Source organism: Lepidochelys olivacea (assembly GCF_965140295.1).
Source record: "Lepidochelys olivacea isolate rLepOli2 genome assembly, chromosome: 6".
Classification (NCBI taxonomy): Eukaryota; Metazoa; Chordata; order Testudines; family Cheloniidae; genus Lepidochelys; species Lepidochelys olivacea.
Window position 1 is genome coordinate 60,971,453 of NC_140416.1, and position 22,590 is coordinate 60,994,042.

A 22,590-nucleotide genomic window follows, 5' to 3' on the forward strand; every position below is an offset into this window, starting at 1 on the left:
TAGTCGTTTACCCCAGGTCAATTTGCACCTTAGATTTTACTGCAAAGACAATGCTTGTAGCCAATCCTATAGTAAACTACCTAAAGATTTATGAACTAAGAAAAGAAATGAGAGAGTTATTACAAGGCTAAAGCGGGCAAGCATATATATACAAATGAGTTACAGTCTGTGGTTTCAAAAGGTGACAGAGTTGTAGTAATCTGTCAGCTGTGAATGTCTTTTAGGGCTAAAAGACAGGTTGACCCTAGGGATCTCTACTTCGGTTTCATAGCTCCGGCCCTGGGAGAGTCCAAACAGTAAAAGAGGTGAAACATTTTCTTATCAGCTATTTTTATTTCCTTCTTCCAGAATTCAAGCTGATGGCATGAGCCCCTTTGCAGCATCCTCTTCATGGGTGTGAGGTGGGCAATTTAAAAAGTCTTTGTATTGTGAAGTCCCACAATGGCCCATTTAGTTTTGATGGGCCTTCTTGATGGTAGGAGATATTCTTCCTGACTGGATTTGCAGCTTCAGAGCAAACATTTTTACAGTTACAAAGCAAAACTTAAATATGACCTTATAGCATGTGAGAAAGATATGAGATTAATGCATGCAGCAGCTTACACGCATTTCATAACGTCTAAACACATTGTTATAAGTCCAATACTCATCTTAACCATACTAAGACACAAGTGAAACAGACTGGTTTCCAGTAATGAATTTGTCAGTGCTCAGCAGAGGCCTAAAGCCTTGGCAAGAGCTGGCATCTGGTCTGCTGGCCTCACACCTCTGGCACCAATTTAAGTGACCTGAAGGATGGCCAAAGGGCAACTGCGTCCAGAAGGGACTAGACTCTGGGGTGCCTGTGTCACGTCCTGCATTTTCTTTGCCACATCCTCTACAAATTGGGCTGGGAGAGGGAACGGTGCAGGTGCCAGTCTGACATTCTGCGCCCCAGCAGAATCCGCCAGGGCCCAGCTCTGCCTGTTCTAGCCCTGCTTTGTTGTATTCTCTGTGTAAGGGTGCAAAGAGACGTGTGCACATGCGCCAAAGAGAGAAATGAAAAAGCATAACCCCTCCCCACAATGTGGTGTGCAGTGCTGGCAGTTTGCAAAAATCGAATGCAAGTTTAAACAGCTGGCACTCTTCACAATCATTCTCTGCTCCTATGCCTGCTGCACCATGCAGATAATCATTTACAAGAAACTGCTAGCAGGGAGCCTGTAGCCTTAGCTGAACAGCTGGCTGTCCTCTTGGTCACCATAGCAACATCTGTCTAAGTGAGGTTGGCAAGCTCTCTCGTCTGAGGTAATTTATTAAATCAAGTAGTTTGTCAGGGTTGCAAAGCCGGGGGATGTTTGGAAGGATTATTATTTCTGATTTTGTTTGTGTGTATGTGTTCATTTGTAGGGGAAGGATGTAAGGTAGGCCTGTTCCTTTCTTCCTGGCAAACCGTGTTTATTGGGGCAGACGCACAGCAAATCCATTTCATGTTCTCTGGTCCAGCAGACCTGCTGCAAGCATGACAATGAGCTTGGGAAGAAAAACCAGCTTTCATTTGTTAGCTTGGACAAATATAGGGTTGATAACTTTCTATTTGCAGAAAACCAAACACCCTTGTGCTGCCCCCTGCCCCGCCCCTTCTCCGAGGCTCCACCCCACCCCTTCTCCAAGGCCCCGCCCCCACTCACTCACGCTCCCATCCCTCCATTCCTCGCTCTCCCCCATCCTCGCTCACTTGCTTATTTTCACTGGGCTGAGGCAGGGGGTTGGAGTGCGAGGGGGCTGAGGGCTCCAACTGGGGGTGCGGGCTCTGGGGTGGCACCAGAGATGAGGGGTTGGGGGTGTAAGAGGGGGCTCTGGGCTGGGAGTGTGTGGGAGGGGGTACAGGCTCTGGGCTGGGGTGTGGGCTCCGGAATGGGGCCAGAAATGAGGGGTTCAGAGTGCAGGAGGGGGTATTGTCTATGGGCTGGGGATGCAGGCTCTGGAGGGGGGCCAGGGATAAGGAGTTTGGGGTGCACAAGGGGGCTTAGGGCTGGGGCAGGGGGTTGCGGTGCGGGAGGGGGTGTGGGGTGCAGGCTCAAGGAGGGAGTTTGGGTGCAGGAGGGATCTTAGGGCAGGGGTTTGGGATTGGGATTGGGCTAAGGATTCAGTATCTGGGCGGCACTTACCTTAGGCAGCTCCTGGAAAGCTGTTGGCATTTCCCTCTGTCTCCTAGGCTCAGGGGGAGCCAGGCAGCTCTGCGCGCTGCCCCTGTTTGCAGGCACTGCCCCTGCAGCTCCCATTGGCCAGGAACTATGGCCAATGGGAGCTGCGGAGCCGGCGCTGGGGTGGGGAGCAGCGCTCAGAGCCTCCATCACCACCCCTAAGCCTAGGAGCCAGAGTGAGATGCTGGCAGCTTTCTGGGAGCTGTGCGGAGCCGGGCAGGCTCCCTGTCTGCCATGCTGCAGGCGGCCAACCAAACTTTTTACAGCCCAATCAGCAGTGCTGACCGGAGCCGCCAGGGTCCCTTTTCAACCGAGCATTTCGGTCCAAAACTGGACACCTGGCAACCCTAGACAAATGCCTACCAGGAGGACGGCTAAGAATTCCAAAGGATATATTCTGTCAGAAGTGCTCACTAGAATCAGGTTGGAACTGAAGTGTTCGGGGCAGGGGGGAGCAGGGCATTGGTGTGGGGAGACAAAGCGGCAAGGTGATTAGAACATTGTACACTTAAAGTCTGAAATCTTACCAACTACCAGGACTAGACTATCTATACACCGTTAAAAAAAACGGGGTTCCCAGGTTTCTGGTTGTGCTTGGCACTATTCGTTTCTAACTCTGTATCTGCGATGGTTCAGATAATTGTACCTTACAGTGGCCTTTTGGGTCAAGCAAAAATACGGTCTGTTTTCCATAGAAGCTAGGATGCTTTCAGCAACCTTAACAGCCAGCACCATTCACCGACTGCTCTTCCAGTACTGGCTGGAACCAGGAAGGGGAAAGTCCATGCAAAAATAAGAAATGATGAAGGGGGAAGGGAATATTATACACATTTTTCTAATCTCAAAGTTCAATATTTGAATTCATTTGGAGGTTTGGGTCAGATCTGACTTTATCCAAATTACTTTGCTAATCCCTAGTTTAGACACTCAGATTTCAAGCACCTTGTGATCTGTACTGCTATTCTCTAGTACGTTTCCTTTGTCACAGAGAATGTTCTACCCATCAGTCAGAAGAAGCTGCTCCCCTTCTATTGCCATGCATCCCATTAATGGTTCCAGACTTGTGGCCATGGATACAGGTCTTTGGATAGAGACAGACCTTTAGGGTATTTCACAAGCGTTGGCTGCACGGTCAGTTTGCTAACAAACTTAAATTTGTACATAAGTGCACATATTGTGCCCCTTAAACATCAATATAAATGCACTCAACGCCAATATGTGTTCATACTGACTTCTTCCTTGAGCAACAAATAGAAATTTCTGGTTGCTTGAATTCACAGCTTTCATCAACCAGCTTTACAGGAAGTAGTTAGACTGTCATGTAGAGAAGAATGGGGCCTCAAAAAATTGTGAACAGAAAGTGCCCACAGCCTCCCAAGAACAACAAAATAGCAGGGTCTGGGCTATTGCCCTTAATCTTTGTGGATTCATGAATAAAACAGAACAAAATTTGAGGGCAGTTGCAGGCCACATTTTTGGGCCTCAGTGAGCTCTAGTGAACTATCTAATTAATCCTCACATTGTGGCATGCTGGGAGTGGATGTGTCATTACACAAAGTAAAACTATTCCCCCCCTCCCTTCCTCACACATTCTTATCAACTGCAGGAAATGATCCACCTTGATTATCACTACAAAAGGTTCCCCCCCCCCCCCAGCTCTCCTGCTGGTAATAGCTTACCTTACCTGATCACTTGTTACAGTGTGTATGGTAACACCCATTGTTTCATGTTCTCTGTGTATATAAATCTCCCCCCTGTATTTTCCACTGCATGCATCCGATGAAGGGAGCTGTAGCTCACAAAAGCTTATGCTCAAATAAATTTGTTAGTCTCTAAGGTGCCACAAGTACTCCTTTTCTTTCTGCAGATACAGACTAACATGGCTACTACTCTGAAATGCTGGATTGGGTTATCCCTAAACCATCCCTAACTGGGTATGTCTACACTGGAGCTGGGGGTGTAAATTCCAGCTAGAGGTGACATACCCGTGCTTATTGAATGAACATGCTACAAATAGAAGTGGGAGGGAGGAGCTGCCATGAGTACAGTCCCCTCAGAGACCATAGGTACGTACTCACAGTGGCTAGCCCCTCCCATGGCTTGCACCACAACAGCTACAATCCTGTTTTTAGCACATTAACGCGATCATAGCTAGTGTATATGTCTCCTCAAGTTGGAATTTACATCTTCCAGCTCTAGTGTCTTTCTGGCATACCTAGGAAGTCTTGTTTCAGAGTAGCAGCCGTGTTAGTCTGTATTCGCAGAAAGAAAAGGAGTACTTGTGGCACCTTAGAGACTAACCAATTTATTTGAGCATGAGCTTTCGTGAGCTACAGCTCACTTCATTGGAAGTCTTGTCACTTGAATCAATGCAGGTATTGCCTCCGAGCTTGTGTGTCTTTTGAATTCACAACGATACCTGTGGTGATACGTGCTGTAGTAAAACATCTACATTCCAGGGACACTGTTTGACAAATCAGTTTCTCTTCATTTTGGATCGTGCTTTATTCGCTTTGCTGTGCCTGTCTACTGCACTTTGGTCACAGGGTATTCAGGTTTATGAAGATCCTGCAGTCTTGGAGAGTCTCATCCATCATTTTGTAAGCCAGTGCTCTGGGTGTGTTTTGGTAGAGTTTCCCAAGAGAAACATTTCAGGATATATATTAACACCGCCTCAGTTCTGAGGAAGCTTCAGTTGTCAGAGATCAGGAGAACTGGGTAAAATAAGAACCAACCGGAACCTTCACCTAGTGCTGAAATCCAAGCCAAACCCTTAATGAGGGTCTGAAAAGATCAGAGAACTTTTTTTTGACAAAAATGATAAGTTATAGTTTCACCTGCCTGTACACTGCATGGACAGGATCAGAAGTGATGACCCACAGCAAGGGGTGACTGGTCAGGACTCAGGTATGTTGGCAAAGCTGTAATGGATGGCTCAGGACTGGAATAGCACTAGGTGCTGATAGCAGAACTATTGGTAAAGAGGTTGTGGTAAGTATGTAGTGCATATGCCTGCTTTATTTCTGCTCCAGCACTGTAACAGGGTCAACGGTAAAAAAAAAAAAAAAAAAAAGTTTGCAAACAAGGTATCAGGAAGGAGTAGTCTTATCAAATGCCAACAACTGCATAAGCAATGGGTACTGAGTTTCCTTCCCTGCTGTGGAAGTGACTCTCTTAGGAGAGGATGTTGGTGCAGGAAGCTGGATGGAATGGGGAGTCTTGCAATGTTGCCCATGTTGTAACTGTAATAAATGAGATTTCAAGGTCCAATCCTGCTTCCAATGGAAGCTTTGCCATTGACTTCAGCAGCTGGAGGCTCAGGTGTTTTTGGGTATGTCTATACTGCACACTAAGCTTGGGCTCAGGCTCAGGTTCAAGCCCAAGCCTCCCTTCCAACCACACAGAAATTAGTCCGACTCAGGCCCGTGGACCCTGGTAGGGGGCTGGGTCAGATCCCATGTCTGTGACATGGGTCAGAGTCCAGGCCCTCTGCAGTGTGAAAGCAGCTCAAGTCTGGGTTGTCAGACTTGGGCCTGGAGAGTCCGCCAACACTATCCCACACTCCCCTGGGACTGGGATACCCATTAGATTACAAAGCTTGTCACTTGCTTCCCAGGAACCGGAAGCAATCTCCTGATTAAAAACAGCTGCTCCGCAGCTTGTCACTTGCTTCCCAGGAACCGGAAGCAATCTCCTGATTAAAAACAGCTGCTCCGCGATTAACCCTTTATTGCCACACAGACTGCTCAATAGAAACAACAAACATAGTCAATGCTAACTATTATCTGTGGCCAGCAACAAGGCGAAGTCCTGCCTCAGGTGCACTGCTAGCTGACCAGGTAACCCAGCTGGATTCTGGTTAACCTCTGGCATGAGGCAAGCAAGGCATTGGACTGCAGCAAGAGCGTGAGAAATGAGCATGCGTATAAAAATGATATCCAAGTGACTGGCAGCGTTGAGGATTGACCAGACAGCCAAACAATGCCAACAGCAGATCACACAGTAGAAGACAGACTACTGGAAAATCAAGGATGCTAATGGCATCTCTGGGAACTCCCTATCTTTCAGCCACTTCTGAGGAATTTGACTGGGCAATGGGAATGGCACCAAGCACTGTGCCCCACATGATGCATGACCCTCTGCTGAGTGACGATGGTGATCTTTTATTCCTCCTATCACTGGCACCACCAGAGGAGAGCTAGGCGCTGGATGAGGCCAGTAACAGAAGAGGCTGTGTGGCTGGAATAGGTACTGCATAGCCTGGATATGTACTGTGAGGACCTTTTTGGGCACGGCCCTGGGGAGCAGCCCACTGCAAAACTGGCATCAGAATCAGCACTGGAGCTGGAGTTGAAGGCTGGTAAGTTTCAACCACTATGCTTGTTTTTATTAATGGATGAATGAGAGAGATTTCCAGTTTATGGACCTATTTAATTTTTAATACAAACCAGGATTTTGGTGCACTTCTGTTCAGGGCAGGACCCATGTCATTCTCCTATCTCCCTTCACCCCCTACTGCCACATGGGATTCAAAACGGACACCACAGAAAGATGAAATTATACAGGCAGTTATCATGACATTTTTACTAGTTACTTGCAGATTGGTTTATGTATGGGTTGGTATGCCACAACTCATTGCCTCACAAACCTCTCCCATGTAATACAGTGCACCGTACCATTCTGCCACACGCTCACTGTTCCCAACTCCCTGTTGAGACAGGCAGCGACAGAGGCTGCACAGCGTGAGGGGAGATTGGCAGACAGATTCACGGAGCATGACTGCCAGTTGAGGACGAACAACAGAGCTCAGCAGCAGGAGCTGTTCAAGCACTTACTGCGGGAGGTGGCTACCAGACTGCAGGCTCCAGTGCAACCAGTATCTCCTTCTCCAGATCCATGGCCCAAGTCCCCTTAGCACTATTGCACCCTGCAGAGCGTCCATCTTTTGGGTAATTCAGGGGGTGGATGGGCCATGTCACAGGAAAACAGTGGGTCATGGAACGGACAAGTGCATCCTGTACACTCATCCATTCCCATCCAAGTGTGCCTACACGCACAAAACGTGCCAGAAAGGACAAAGAAATCATGGTCCTTTGACTGTTTTTAAACAAATTTTGTTTCACTATTCCAACCAAACCAGCTGCCATTATGATATGCAGTGCAGCATCCTGTACATACCCATGAGAAATAAAATCTTGGATTTGCACAGAAGGCAACCATAAAAATGCTTATTGTGTGTAATGGTAAAAGTGGCACAAATGTTAATGAAGGTCATCGGATACCCAATGTCAAGTTTCATAATAAAAATTGACAATCTGTGGTCACAGTAATCCACCAACTGTGAATGGCAGTACATTGCTAATATGGACAGAATGCATAACATGGAAGTTTTTATGGAATTCATCATGACACACAATACCTACACATGTATAAGAAATACCACAAACACACACACACCTCAGATACCATTTCATTCCCTCTCATGGATAGGGCCATGCATACCCATTATGTAGGCACACAAAACATCCCCGATTTCCATTGCATGCCAGGAAATCAGGACTGGCACCAGTCTTGACAGGCACACTGTCTGGCTAGGTGTACCAGTTCAGAAATCCAGCAGTGTCCTGAATCCATTCCTGGCAAAAAGAGTCCCCCTTCTCCTCACAAGCAGTGTGTAGGGTGCAGCAAGCCACAATAATGCAGACTGTGTGACACTGGCATCCAAACGGTTTGGAAGGCAGTGCCAACAGGATTTAATCGGCCAAATGCACATTCCACCACCACCCTACAGCTACTGAGTGTGTAGCTGAACCTTCTTTTGCCTGATCTTCTGAACTCAGGGTGTGGTTTCATAATGGTGGGGATAGTGACTCCATTTATAACCAAGTCATTTGGTGGGAATAATGTCCCAGCTTCTCCATGAAGGTAAAATACCCATTTCTGGAACACACTGGCATCATGCACCCTGCCGGTGCCTCCAACGTGAGGGTCCATGAATCTGTCCCTGTGGTCAACCAGGGCCTGCATAATGATGGAGTAGCACCCTTTGTGGTTTATGTGCTCCTTGTAGCGGGCAGACTATGGGCACATGAGTCCCATTAGTGGCCCCAGTGCAGTTTGGAAAGCTCAGTCTCAAAAAGCCAGCAATTATTTCAGGAATGTTTGTAAAACCTGCCCACAATTGGTAAATCTCAGTCCTGATCACCTCACAAATTTCTGCCAACAACAATCCCACAGCTGATTTGCTAGCTCCAAACTTGTTAGCCACAGACCTGTAGCTGTCTGGGACAACCAGCTTCCAGATGGCTCTCATCGACCTGCTTCTGGGTGGACATAGCTTGCCTCATGTGAGTATCCTGACACGGGAGGGTAGTGACAAGCTGATCACAAACCTCCAGGAACATCCGCTTCTTCATGCGAAAGTTCTGACCATGCTATTGGTCATCCCAGGGCCGCATGATGCTGTGATCCCTCCAGTTTGTGCTGGTGGCCCTGCTCTAGAAGTGCTGGTCGACAGAGAGGGAAATCTGCAGCTAAGGCTACAACAGGCATGAGCAGCACCACCTGGTTCACAGCCGGTATGTCAGTATCCCCCTCCAGAGGTGCCTTTGGCAGTTCAAAGACTGCTGCCAAAATGTTCACCAGCATGTTGCAGATGCTCCGCCTGTGTCCTGAAGTAGGACTGAGAGCATGAGGTGGAGCTGTTCTTCCAGCAGGGCGGGATCCATGTTGACTCTGGCTGCAGGGAGTGTGTGACACAAAATGGCTCAGCTGGATGTGATTGTGGTCAAACATCACCCAAACTTCTTTCAACAAGCTCCCGCGGGCAAGTTCTCTGACGACTCACTGTGGAGGGCTTGCAGCAGAGGGCCCCAAGAATCTTGGGATAAGATAGTAAATGCCCACAGATGCTGGAGTTCTGATTCAGGTCTGCAGAGTACAGTATGGACATACCAGCGCAGGTGCAAGGCCTGAGTTTCCACTGCAGTGCGGATGCTCGTAAATACAAGTTCACAAACCTGGGCACCGCAGACTCGGACTGTGTGTGCAGTGCAGACGTACTCTCAGTCTCCAGAGCTGACAATTATCAGCATTAAATTGACTTAAAAATGTTTATAATGAAAACAGAGTAGGCAGAGAGCCTGTCCATTTCCAAGCCAAGATAAGATCTGGGAAGGGGACACCTGAACCTTCCACTTTGCACACCTTCTCTACGTGATAATGTGTGGGTGAACCTTGATAGGTATGATATGAAGGGCATCTGAAACAATGTAAAATATTATGCAAACAATATTGGAACCTCAAGGTTTTGGTTCAGTGTTCAGTTTAAGTTCTGGGTGAAGGACGAAGACAGATTTCATTATATTTCAATAGGTTTTCCTGGCCTTACTAATTTAGGATCTGCTTCTGTTCCTACTGAAATTAATGGGAGATGAGAACTCCTATTTATTTTCCTAGAAGTTTTGGTTGTGCAAAGAAAATATAATCAGACTCTTAATGTTACATATGGGATAAAAAGATACTGACTGAGGATGAAAAACTAGAAACAATTTTGGCTAAAAAACATTCCAAACGTTTTTATTTATACAACAGATTTAAAAAGTAATAATGTGAGACAAACTCTAGATGACTTACTTGTAGCCATTTATCCTTAAATTAAATGGCTCTGAAAGGGTTGTTACCACTGGCAGAACCATGTGCATTGTTCATGCATCTATAACGCTAGAGAATGAAAGCAGTTGTTACTCTGCCAGGGCATGGAAGTGCAAGACTAACTATTGGAGGGACACTGAGTGATTGCAGAACATTTAAAGAGACATGCTCAAATAGCTTGTTCCTGGAATTTAAGCTGTGTTTTTGGGGAGTATGTCAGTTTTACCAAACCTAATAGGAATGGAAATTTAAAAAGAAAAAAGTTTCTAAGTTTTTTATGACTAGTGAAAATTTCCCTTCCAGTGAAAGTGAAATTCAAGAGTAAGAGGTTAGTGTTTGAGAACCAGGAAGTGAAACTGACTGTATACATCTCTAATATTTTTTTGAATCACACTACGCTCTTGGAATCAATTATATCTTTTGGCAATGAGTTCCACCAGTTAACTATGCTTTGTATTGAAAAATATTTCCTTTTATTTTATTGATAAGTGTGTTGCCTTTCAATTTTATCAAACATCCCCTTGCTCTTGTAGTATGAGAGAGGGTAAGCTGAGCACCTGACTGATCTTCACTATAGCATTCATTGTTTTCTGGACCTTTATTTTGTTCCCTCTTCTATTCATCTCCTTTCCAAACTAAACAATCTTAATCCTTTTAACTTTTCCTCAACCCTGTAATAATTTTTGTCATCCACCGCTGAAAGTTTTCTGTTGCTGCTATATCCTTTTGGAGATTGGTTTGACAAAACTTACACTCTCACCATGAAAATACTTATATAATGGCATTGCAGTAGTTTCAGTATTCTCTGTCTCTCTCTTCATATATCATAGAATATCAGGGTTGGAAGGGACCTAAGGAGGTCCACCCCCTACTCAAAGCAGGACCAATCCCCAAATAAATCATCCCAGCCAGGGCTTTGTCAAGCCTGACCTAGAAAACCTCTAAGGAAAAAGATTCCACCACCTCCCTAGGTAATCCATTCCAGTGCTTCACCACCCTCCTTGTGAAAAAGTTTTTCCTAACATCCAACTGTAATAGAGCCAGACTCACCCGGCGGCACCTCCTGCTGGTTGTCCTTGGGAATTAGCTTGTCAGCCTCTGGAGCGCCCTCTGCTGTCTGGTGATCTGCTTTACCGCCAGCCCCAGTCCCTCCCAGGACCCAGTGCCTCCTCCCACTTGGGTGCTGCCCCCTGGCAGTAAACCCCAACACTCCCTGAGGGTCTATCGTCCCCAGGGAACCCCCACCAACTACCCCCACCTCGCCTCAGTCTTGGCTACTGCCAGTCATCGCTTAGTCCCGCTCCCCGGGGCAGCCTGCAGTATATCAGCCACTCATCACAGATGAGGGGGTTTGGACCTGCTGCCTCTGTCTGCCCCCTTGCAACACCAGTACCTAATAGGCCCTAATCTAGGCCTTGCAGCCTGGGGTTTTCAGGCCAGAGCTCCCCGGCCTTTCCCCCTCAGCCCTGCTCCAATCTAGGTACTCCCTCAGGTCTCTGCAGCCAGGTCCTTCCCTCTCTGAATGCAGGGAGAGACTGGCTAAGCTTCAGCCTAGCAGCCCCTTTTTGGCCCAGCTGCGGCCTGATTGGGCCATGGCCCAGCTGCGGTCATTTCCCCAATCAGCCTAGCTTTTCTTGCCCTCAGCCCTAGCTCTCTCCCAGGGCGGGTTTTTAAGCCCCACAGGGCAGGAGCGGATAACCACCCCACTACACAACCTAAACCTCCCCCACTGCAATTTGAGACTGTTACTCCTTGTTCTGTCATCTGGTGCCACTGAGAACAGTCTAGATCCATCCTCTTTGGAACCCCCTTCAGGTAGTTGAAAGCAGCTATCAAATCCCCCCTCATTCTTCTCTTCCGTAGACTAAACAATTCCAGTTCCCTCAGCCTCTCCTCATAAGTCATGTGTTCAGGGTCCCCTAATCATTTTTGTTGTCCTCCGCTGGACGCTTTCCAATTTTCCCACATCCTTCTTGTAGTGTGGGGTCCAAAACTGGTCACAGTACTCCAGATGAGGCCTCACCAATGTCGAATAGAGGGGAATGATCACGTCTCTCGATCTGCTGGCAATGCTCCTACTTATACAGCCCAAATTGCCGTTGGCCTTCTTGGCAACAAGGGCACACTGTTGACTCATATCCAGCTTCTCGTCCACTGTAACCCCTAGGTCCTTTTCTGCACAACTGCTGCCTAGCCATTCGGTCCCTAGTCTGTAGCGGTGCATGGGATTCTTCCTCCTAAGTGCAGGACTCTGCACTTGTCCTTGTTCAACCTCATCAGATTTCTTTTGGCTCAATCCTCTAATTTGTCTAGGTCCCTCTGTATCCTATCCCTACCCTCCAGTGTATCTACCACTCCTCCCAGTTTAGTGTCATCTGCAAACTTGCTGAGGGTGCAATCCACGCCATCCTCCAGATCGTTAATGAAGATATTGAACAAAACCGACCCAGGACCGACCCTTGGAGCACTCCACTTGATACCGGCTGCCAACTAGATATGGAGCCATTGATCAGTGGCTGTTGAGCCCGACGATCTAGCCAGCTTTCTATCCACCTTATGTCCATTCATCCAGCCCATACTTCTTTAACTTGCTGGCAAGAATACTGTGGGAGACCGTGTCAAAAGCTTTGCTAAAGTCAAGGAATAACACATCCACTGCTTTCCCCTCATCTACATAGCCATTTATCTCGTCATAGAAGGCTATTAGGTTTGTCAGGCATGACTTGCCCTTGGTGAATCCATGCTGACTGTTCCTGATCACTTTCCTCTCCTCTAAGTGCTTCAGAATTTATTACTAGAGGACCTGCACCATGATTCCTTGACGACCTGCTCCATATATTCCAATACGTTGCTTGCTGTTTTCCCACCTCTGCACATCAAGTGCAGGGTTTCCTTGATCTGTCCATGGGGATGTTCAGGTACTTACTCTGAGTGGTTATAGTCAATTTAGAATCCATTAGTGTTCATGAGTAATTCAGTTCCATTCCAGGGTTTATTACCTTGTACTTGTCCACATTGAATTTCATTTGTCTTCATGTTGCCCAGTTATCTAGCTCTTTTAGGTCTCTCTGAAGTCTTGGGGTTGCCTCCTTTTGGAAATGGCAGGAAATTTGGCACCCTAAATCTTCAGAATCCTCCAGGATCTGCAGAGGTTTTAGGTCTCTGCATTGCTTCCCATCCCACCTGTATGACAGCACAACTCCTGCAATAGCTGTGCTACTAGGGACTACTCCTAGGCCATTGCCCTCAGGCACCCTCTAAAGGGGAGTCCCATTGCAGAAGCAGAAACCTGATCAAGACTAACACTGAGGAAATCAGAATTAATGTAGACAGGGGATCCCAGTATCCCTGGATCGCCCACCTCTGTGGGGTTAGGAGAAGGTGGGAATGATGCCATAGAATCCACCCATGTTTTCCCACAGAGCTGGGATCCTACAGATTTCAATCGCTTCTTCACACGGAAGTAGAGGAAATTATTTGGCCATTATATCCAGCTGTGCATGGCTTGGCTTGTGCCATCAGATTCTGCTGCTGTATATAATTTGTTCTGGTTTTTAAACTCCTAATGTTGCACAGACACCAATAGTCCCTTTGTGTTTTTAAGCAAATAGTTTACCACTGTTTTTTCTCTTCAACCAAAACCTCTGTCTGCTCCAATGTATTTCAGTGGGGGTTGAAGCTGTGTCCTTGTCTTGTTCCACTCCCAGTGTCTGTATTACTAGTTGTCAAATGTCGGCATTACGCTGTGTTGGACATGTAATTGTGTAATCTACATTCTGGGGAAAGCAAGCTAATACCTAAGATTGCTAACTAAGGTAGACAGAGGAGGTGAAATCTGTACCCATTCCATGAACAGAATTCAGGTGCAGGGCTGCCATGCTGGCACCTGAAGCCCAGCATTAAATTCACTCCATGTGAATGTGGGAGCCGTTATTGACAACTGGCTCATCAATGGCTTTTCTCAACCACTTTAACAAATATTTTTCTTTGACCCTATCGCCTGGAACCTGCTGGCAAAACCACATCTCCTCTGAGCTGGGAGAGCGTTCAGGCAAATGGAGTCTAGCCCACTCTGTGTTATAGGTGCTAACCATGATTTGGCCCTGTCTACACTGGCAGCCAAACTATTTTCAGCCCAAGTGGGAAGTGGGATATGATGCTGACATGTCAACTCTGAGTCATAGTGTTGACAGGACTTCTGTTCTGGTTCTTACACGGCCCTCATGACCATTGTATCTGTGCATCTGCCAGAGTGCAGTGGGGGTTTGTGCACTTGGAGATGAGTCCCAGCTCGAGGAGACATACTTGTGTGAGCTCTGATCAAGCCAGCATGCTAAAAACAAAATGTAGCTGCAGCAGTGCGACTGGTGGGAGGCTAGCTGCCCTGAGTATGTACACGTCTGAAATGCTTGGCACATACTCAGGGTGGTTAGCCTCTCCAGCTGGTTGTGCTACGCTCTGCTTTTTTGTGTGCTAGCTGGATGAGAGCCAGCGCAGGTCTGTCTCCTCACGCTGGGAATCACACCACCAGCTCCAAGTATAGAAAAGCCCTCAGTGACGTGGCTGTGTGTGCGATTGTGCATCACGCTGAATTTACTTTTGACATGTTAGTACGCCTCTCTCCCATGTGCTCTGACACTTGTGTCTGTTCTAGGTGACCAGAGTCCCACAAGCAGAGAAGAGCAGCCTGAGGGGTTTGGATGAAAAGGCTTACCTGTCCTCCAAGCTGCTGAAGGCCGGAGAAGACCCATACCGACAACATGCTTTTAACCAGATGGAGAGCGACAAACTCAGCAGTGACCGGCCCATTCGGGACACCAGGCATTACAGGTACCACACTACCCTTGTTCAAAGCCAGGGCCACCTTCTTGTGCTGAGGCCTCTCGGTTCCCGTTACCCCTGCCATCCCTGTGTTGTTATGCCCCCTGTTAGTGAAGAACAGATTGTGTGCATTGGCAGGGTCTCCCTTTCACCTAGCTTTCTGTTTCTCCAACAGGATCTTGTGGGTCTTGAATGAACACACACAGACTCCTGCTATTCCAGCCCTGCACCACCCCCCATTGCCGTGCTGTGCCAATAGCCTTAACCCAGACCTAGAGCTCCGTCTTGTTATTTCAGCCCTGCATAGACCTGCCATGGCGACTCAAACCGCCCAGCCTGCACCTGTCCTTCTTGCCTCCTTCCACAGATTTCCCAGTGAACATCCATCCCGACCTGCAACACACTCTGTTAGTGCAGACCTGCACTTCTTCCCGAACACGCCTCGCCTCTCAGGCCCTAACCGTCTCTGGCCTGTAGTGTTCTGGAGCAGTGAGAGCCAGTCTTTCCACACTGTGTGGTGGGTTTGGGATGTATGCAGATGCGGTTCAGATGAGACCAACACGTTTATTTACTACTCACACCAGACATTTTTTATACATTTTGCAAAACACCCACACTCTTGGCTTTTTTCACGGTGGGGAAATTCATTCTGCTGACTAACACCCTCCTTAAGCCATTAATATCTTCACTGTCTTAAACTGTTATACATTTGGGTGAAAGGTACTACAGAAATAGAAGATCATTGTAACACAGGGCTTTGATGATGTATGTTTGATGATGGCAGGTGTGGTGTAAGGGCCTGAACAGAAACAGACCCACTCTACTCACTTCTGAAATGAACCTTTGGGGTGGAATGCAGACGCTGCCTGACACTGCACAGCAATATAGGGCAAGAAGGGAAACTGCACAGGGAATGTGTGGAGCCAAGGAGTAATTACCTAAACTGGAATCAGCACTCCAGGGTTAACAGCCACAGCCTTACAGTTGGCACGGTTGGACCTATAGTGACTGCAGGTGGTCAGGATCTTGGCTACATACCTCCTCTGAAAGATGGCTCCTCCAGCAGCACAGAGCTCTGCTCCAAGCACCATGCTAGGGACTGGTTCCTTCATGACCCAAAGGCAACAGTGCCACATATGGAATTAACAACACACCACTTCCTGCTGGGTAGAACTGCTGTTCTCTGATAATCAGCTATTGTGCTCTGTCAGAGAAATGGGTGCAGTTCACTGGTGAATTATTATTTATCTATTTTGATTGCTGTAGCACCCAACATGTAGTAAGTGCCTCTAAAACAGAGGAAGACAGTCTTTGGGCTTAACAGCAAAAAGTCTAAGGGCTTGGCTACACTTGCGAGTTACAGCGCAATAAAGGAGCCCCAGGCGCACTAGCTCACTACCCGTCCACACTGGCAAGGCACGTAGAGCGCTCTGACTTCGCGGCTACAGCGCTGCTGGTACTCCACCTCGGTGAGTGGAATAACGTTTGCTGTGTCCCCACTGGTGCGCCGCAGTGCCAGTGTGGATGAGGTGTTGCTTTACTGCGCTCTGATCGGCCTCCGGAAACGTCCCATAATCCCCTTAATACAGTGGCCACTCTTTTCATTGTTGTGAAATTGGCTGCAGGAATGCAGAAATGCCGTTTCAAAGCTCCATTTCGGAGAAGCCGGCTGCTTATCAGCTCCGAGAAAAAGCAAACATTTACTGTTTGCTTTGAGTGAGTGAGAGAGAGGAAGGGGGTCCGAACTTACAAGACAGCACACTGACACATTTTCAGCACCCCAAAAACCCACTCTCTCTCCCTCCACATACACATAACACACTCCCTGTCACACTCCACCCCACCCCACCCCACCCTCATTTGAAAAGCACATTGCAGTCACTTGCATGCTGGGATAGCTGCCCATAATGCACCGCTCCCAATGCCGCTGCAAATGTGGCCATGCCAGTGCGCTGTCAGCTGTCAGTGTGGACAGATTGCAGCGCTTTCCCTACTGCACTCTACGAAGGCTGGTTTAACTCACAGCGCTCTACATCTGCAAGTGTAGCCATGCCCTAAGGAAGAGAATACACAGTGATTTCTGTAAACCTAAGGCCAGATCCAAGGCCCCTTCTTCATCCACTTTGTGCTGCTCTCACGGAGAGCTGCAGGGCAGCTGGGGATTCCTCTTGCAGAGGAGAATCCCTGGGGCTAGGTCCACACTGCAGGTGGGAGCTGCAGCTCAGCTCGAGCTAGTACCTAAATATAGCAGGGTGGATATTGTAGCACAGCTGGCAGCTTGGGCTAGCCACCCGACCGGCCCCCTGGGTCCAAGCTTGGGCGACTAGCCCAAGCTATCACCTGTGTCACCACTTCCACACTGCTATTTTTAGGCACTACCTTGAGTTGAGCTAGTGCAAGTCTGTTTACCTAAGCTGGGAACCGCAACTCCCAGCTGCAATATAGACACATCCCGACTGGCATCAAGTCAGTGTAGGTGGCTGGCCCTCCCCTCCAGTGCAGTGGTTATTCTGGAGGCATGTTGGGGCAGAATGGGGCATGTCAGGTTACACTGTGCTGTGGCACTGCTAGGCTAATGGAACACCCCCTGAAAGTCATTTCAGATTATACAAGTTAGAAAATCCCTGAGGCTGCTCTTGCTTGTGCCAGGAGAGGAACTGGCCCCTGGCTGCCTTAAAGGTCACAGGTCAAAAGGCCACCTATGACTCTCCTCTTTTCTCAGGCACAGAAGTAGAGCTGAGACATGCCTGAACTTGTGGCCCATAGTTAGTTCATACAGTTTTTCAATCACTTTGGGATCCTTTGGATAAAAGAGACTAATATTATTCTACCCTTTCTACCCTACAAAGAGAGGCCGAACCTTTTTATATCAGCTTCTTCCTCCCCTGATGTGACTCTGAAATTTGCTGAGGAGCTGGGACCCCCTTTCCAAATAAGCATAGACAAATCTCTGTACTTGCCCACATCTTGTCACCTTAATAGTCCTTAAAAAAACAACCCACCCAGTTATTTTAAAGCAATAATAAATACAGTATGTCTCCTGCCTGGTCACAAGTCTTCCACTTTGTCTTGATCAGGGCTTCTTTATATGCCTGAAAATTGCAGTAATAAGCCACTGTCCCAGTAGTAACACTCTGTAAGGAACAAAATAGTCAGCACTTAGAATAGTTGTAAACAATGGCAATAAATGTGCGGGGAAAGAATGGCAACAGTTTAAGTAATAGTCATAAAACAATGGTAATAAATGCTGTAATGAACATAGAGCTAATAAGTCATGGGAAGAAGTCAGTTATTTCCCCTAGGTCCTGGGGTGGATTCAGTCTAAATGTGGCCTTGATTAGCCAAAAATGTCAGGCCCCAATCCTAAGGGTGGGAATTTGATCTGAAATGTGAGAGTCTGAACTGGCCGATGTTTGTCATTGCCACAAACTTGGGTGGCGGGGCTATGGAGGAGCAGATCAGCCCAAATCTGTCATTCCCAGAACATGGCAGAGGCTGGAGCTAGAATTCGTGGGCTCATGCTGGATGGGTGGGGTGGATCCCACAGTCTTTGCTCGTGTAGCAAAGAAAATTCAAAGTCTTGGATGGAGGATATAGTGCCCTGACCTAATGGTTTTATGAAATCTTGATACATTACCTCATAGAGGAAGGTCTGGGAGAGTAGCCTATTGCTACTAAATTAGCAGTGGCCGGGAATACTGTGGCTGCAGCATTCTCAGACCCGGAAGGAAGGAGGAGCACCCCATTTCACTTAACAGAGACTCCTCTGGCTTGATGAGCTTTGAAAAAATGGTTGTTGCAAGGGCCTTTATGAAGAGGGAAGTTGCGTGGGGGGAATCCATAAGGCTTTGATAAACCACCCCCTCCAGAAGGGAAGAGCTCATGTAGAGTACATTATTGTTGCTTTGCATTAGCAGTGCTGTTGGTATATAATTCAGATTTTCAGGTTCCCTTCTTTTCTCATCTCAACGTTTTATTTGTAACTACTATAAATAGCCACACATTCCACATCAGAACACCAAACTGGAATTCTGGCACAAACCGAGCTGAGTTCAAAGGTTACAAGCAAAACATACATGGTGAGCTGCAGGAGAAAACAGATTCTTGGAGTCATGGGAATGAATCCTTGTTCTCCTGGGGTGTAAGAAATCCTGGCACAAGTTCACCCTAGGCTAAATCTTGGCTCTTAGTCAGTGAATAGATTTGTGTGCTTGTCATGCAAGTAAAGTAAGACGAGAGAGTGTTTTTCATTCAAAGAAATTTAAACCTCCTCATCCCCTAGCATTTTTTTGTGGTTTCAGATTTTATGCTGGCTTCTAGTGATACAAATTCAAATTTTGATACAACCTTCCATTTGGCAACACTGTAATATCTTGATCCTGATATTTTCCTGGTAGTGTAGGGGAATCATTTTCCATTGCCAAGCAGAGATGTTGGTGGTTGAAAGAGAAGCCATTGCCCATGGGCAGATCTTTAACAAATAATGACAGTGCTTTCCCTTCTCTAGGGCCTGGCATCCAAGGATCTCAAAGTGCTTTACAAACCCCAACCATTGAAACCTCCCAACTATGCTGTATAGATACTGTGACGTACCAGGGTACAATCCAGACTAATGAGTAGCTGTGTCACCCCTACCCTCTAACCTGGGGTGCCCTTTACAATGCTTTGCTGCTGTAGCCTCTAGCCTGGACTGCTCACAAACAACCTCCAGCCTGCAAGTCACTCCCAGCAATGTCTGTGTGTGTGCTGCAGCCAGCCAGCCACATCTTGGCATTTACCAGCCTAGGTTATAGTGCAAGGTGACCCCAACACACTCCAGGTCCTAGATTTTCCCCCAGAAGTGTATGTCCTGTACTACCCAGCCCAGCCCTCTCCTGGACAATACAAATTTATCTATAGTCTGTTATTTCTTTAATAGAAATAATATGCACATAACTTGAAACCCCCAATGGAGTTTCCCAATCACTTCAGTTTAAACACACTGCATTAGATAAAACAATAAAACAAGTTTATTAACTACAAAGAGATACATTTTAAGTGAGTACAAGTAATGAGGTATAAAAATCAGAAATGTTTACAAGAAAATAAAGTTAAAACACTACTGGTGCCTATCTTAAAAGCTATTTCAGATTCAAGCAGTTTCTCAGCATATGCTTTCAGCAGTCTTACTGATCAAACTTCATAGGTCAGGACCCCTTCTCTCATAGTTCAACGAATGCTTCCTTTGTTGCTTCTGGTGCTGTGAATGTGATGGGCAGGGAAAGAGAGGGAGGGTGCCTTGGGATGTTTGTCCTTTTAGTGTCAGTCCTCCTTTTGAAAAATATTTCCAGCTAGGTACCAGGAGAAAAAAGGTCTATATGGCAGGATGTTCCCTGCTGCTTTTTTCTCACCTGTTTGAGCTTCCTTTATCTCCCCTTCCTGCTTGATGACTGTTTACTGCTTAAATCAAATTACGCAGAGCACACATTCCTTTGTGTGAGACAGATCAATTTTCCAACCAGAGGCTTGGTCTACACTATAGAGTTAGGTCGACGTAAGGCAGCTTACATTGACCTAACTCTGTAAGCGTTTACAGTAAAATGCAGCTCCCACTAGAGTAACTGACCCACTAAACCGCCTTAATAACTCCACCTCCGTGAGAGGCATAGCACTTAGGTCGATGTAGTTAGGTCAAGGCAGTATCAGTGTAGACACTGGATTGCTTCCATCGACCGTTGCGGCCTTTCAGATGCCATTCCACAATGCCCAACCAGACAGTTAAATTGGTGCAAGCATTCCTGGTGAGGACGTGCACTGCTGACACAAGGAGCCTAGTATGGACATGCAAAAGAGATTTAATGACTGCAATGGCTGTACGTCGACATAACTTAGGTCCACTTAATTTTGTAGTGTAGACTGGTCCTCAGTTTGGAACATGTGTTAATAACACCATACAGTGGAATCTTATAACTTCAAAAAAAGTATTGCCACACATATTTTATCAGGACAATAATGAACAGCGAATTATGAGTTTTCAAATGATACCTTACATGACCTATTTTGTACAAAGATGATTACAATAGTGTGTAGCGTGTGGATGCAGGGGTACATTCTGTCACAGATACTTATTGTCCCTGTTCTACACAGGGATAAACAGACTTTATTCAACTCGCTGAATATCACACAGCAAGTTAGTGGCAAATCCAGTAGTCATGAGACCCAGTCCCTTGCTTGAACCACTAGACCTCATTCACTCCTAGTATTGTCGGTCAGACTGCAGTACTGTCAGTGTCTTTTTCTTTTTAGTAGTGACTGAACTTTTATCCTGTTGTCCTTCTTAACCCCATTGAGCTCAGCAGAGGGTCCCATGGTAGGCAGGCAGTGTGGTGGTTGCAACCCCTGCGCCACACTCGGCTGTTTTTCTTTGGGAAATTCCAGGCATCTCTCGCAAAGGGCTGCTGTGTATTGTATCTGGTTTGAATGTTTGCCCTCCCATGTTTCAGATGTGCCTCTGTGCACTATGATGCAGACCTGCCAGCAACCAGCATCATCATCACCTTTCACAACGAGGCTCGCTCCACCCTGCTCCGCACAGTGAAGAGGTAGGTACCGGTGGGAGAAACGGCTCTTAAACCACAGGAAATTGGTTGCTGGTCCTGGATCTGAGATGGCTCCTGGCAGTAAAGAGCAGGGCGGAAAAGTCCCCAAATGCAATGCCCCCCCCCCCCAGGTGGTTTTTGATCTGACCATGAGCTCAGCAACCGGCAAGAGGCCAGGAGGTTGGCCAGGTGTACGTGTCTGCAAGGGTCATGCAGGGAACTGTGTGTTTCAGGGGGGCAGTTAGACAGGGAGTTTGAGGGAATTGTTAGCAGCAGGGAGGAGGCTGTTTGGGTTAGGCCCACAAACACTTTCAAGGGGCATCCAGGCAGGGAGTGTGAGGGAAGCTGAAGGGAAAACAGACTATTGGAGGTGCTTTCAGGAGGGAGATAAAGAAGTTGCGGGGGGGGGGGGGGCAGTCTCAGAGAAGAATCAGCAGCTAGGTCCTAGCCGGGTCATATATTGTAGTAGTGGTTTACACTGGGATGCAGCAGGAGTCTATTTCATGGGAGGAGGGCGGTGCACAGACGGCATGTCCGAGTGTTTGGAGTGAAAGGTGATGGCATTGAAGTCTGATGGAGACTAGGCCCCTCTCACCTGATACAACACTTGGAATCGCTCACTGATGGAATAGCACTCGAGTCCATGGCAAACCCCTGGCTAGGCTTGTGTGCACAGCCCCTGCCAACCAGAAGCACCCCAGTCCAACAATATATGTGGCTCTCTCCCCTTAGTCACAGTGGTAGCCAAAAACAAACAGGTGCATCAGGTGGGGTGGCTCTGAGTGTGGGAGTAGCCCCAAGCAGGTGGGAGCATGAAAATATCTGCTGCTATTCATACAGCAAAGAAATATTTCCACCAGCTCCTTTCCTTCCCCAAATCCCTTTCTCTGCTGCAGAGCCCAGACAGGTTTTCTGCCTTTATTTTTCCAGAGACTGTGTCCTCTGCCGTCTCTGAGATACCAAATACTCACTCAAAAGCTCCCTGAAGCAGGCAACCAGCCCAGGGAAAAGCCTCCCTCTCCTGTGGAGACTGGCCGAAGAGAAAGAACAGCTCAGCTGGAAGGTTCAGCTAAGGGTACCTGTAGCACGAATGCAGCATTCATTGGCACTCATTCTCTCACTGAGTCCCAAGGGCTTGCAGAAGTTTGCTTTGTGAATAAATAACAGACTCTTTCAAGTGTGCCGGAGCTGGACTCATGGATAGAAGGCTGGCTTTCTAAGTCTCTTCCCAGTTTGGGGCCACCTGCTTTCCAGAGGTCTGAATGTGCCAGGCTGGGCATGAGCTATTGCTGTGTGTATAATTGCTGCTGAGTTCGCCTACCCAGGCAGTGCACCCACCACTGTGTCATTAC

At 47.3% G+C, this 22,590-nt stretch overlaps 1 protein-coding gene across 1 annotated transcript in view; it reads left to right on the forward strand.

The window, feature by feature from the left end:
- Positions 1-22,590, forward strand: part of GALNT16 (polypeptide N-acetylgalactosaminyltransferase 16) — a 126,034-nt gene that overhangs the window by 57,383 nt on the left and 46,061 nt on the right. Inside the window, exons 2-3 of the mRNA XM_084630268.1 lie at positions 14,494-14,669; positions 21,143-21,241. Of these exons, the coding sequence (XP_084486394.1) occupies positions 14,494-14,669; positions 21,143-21,241 (275 nt within the window). The remainder of the gene's footprint in view (positions 1-14,493; positions 14,670-21,142; positions 21,242-22,590) is intronic.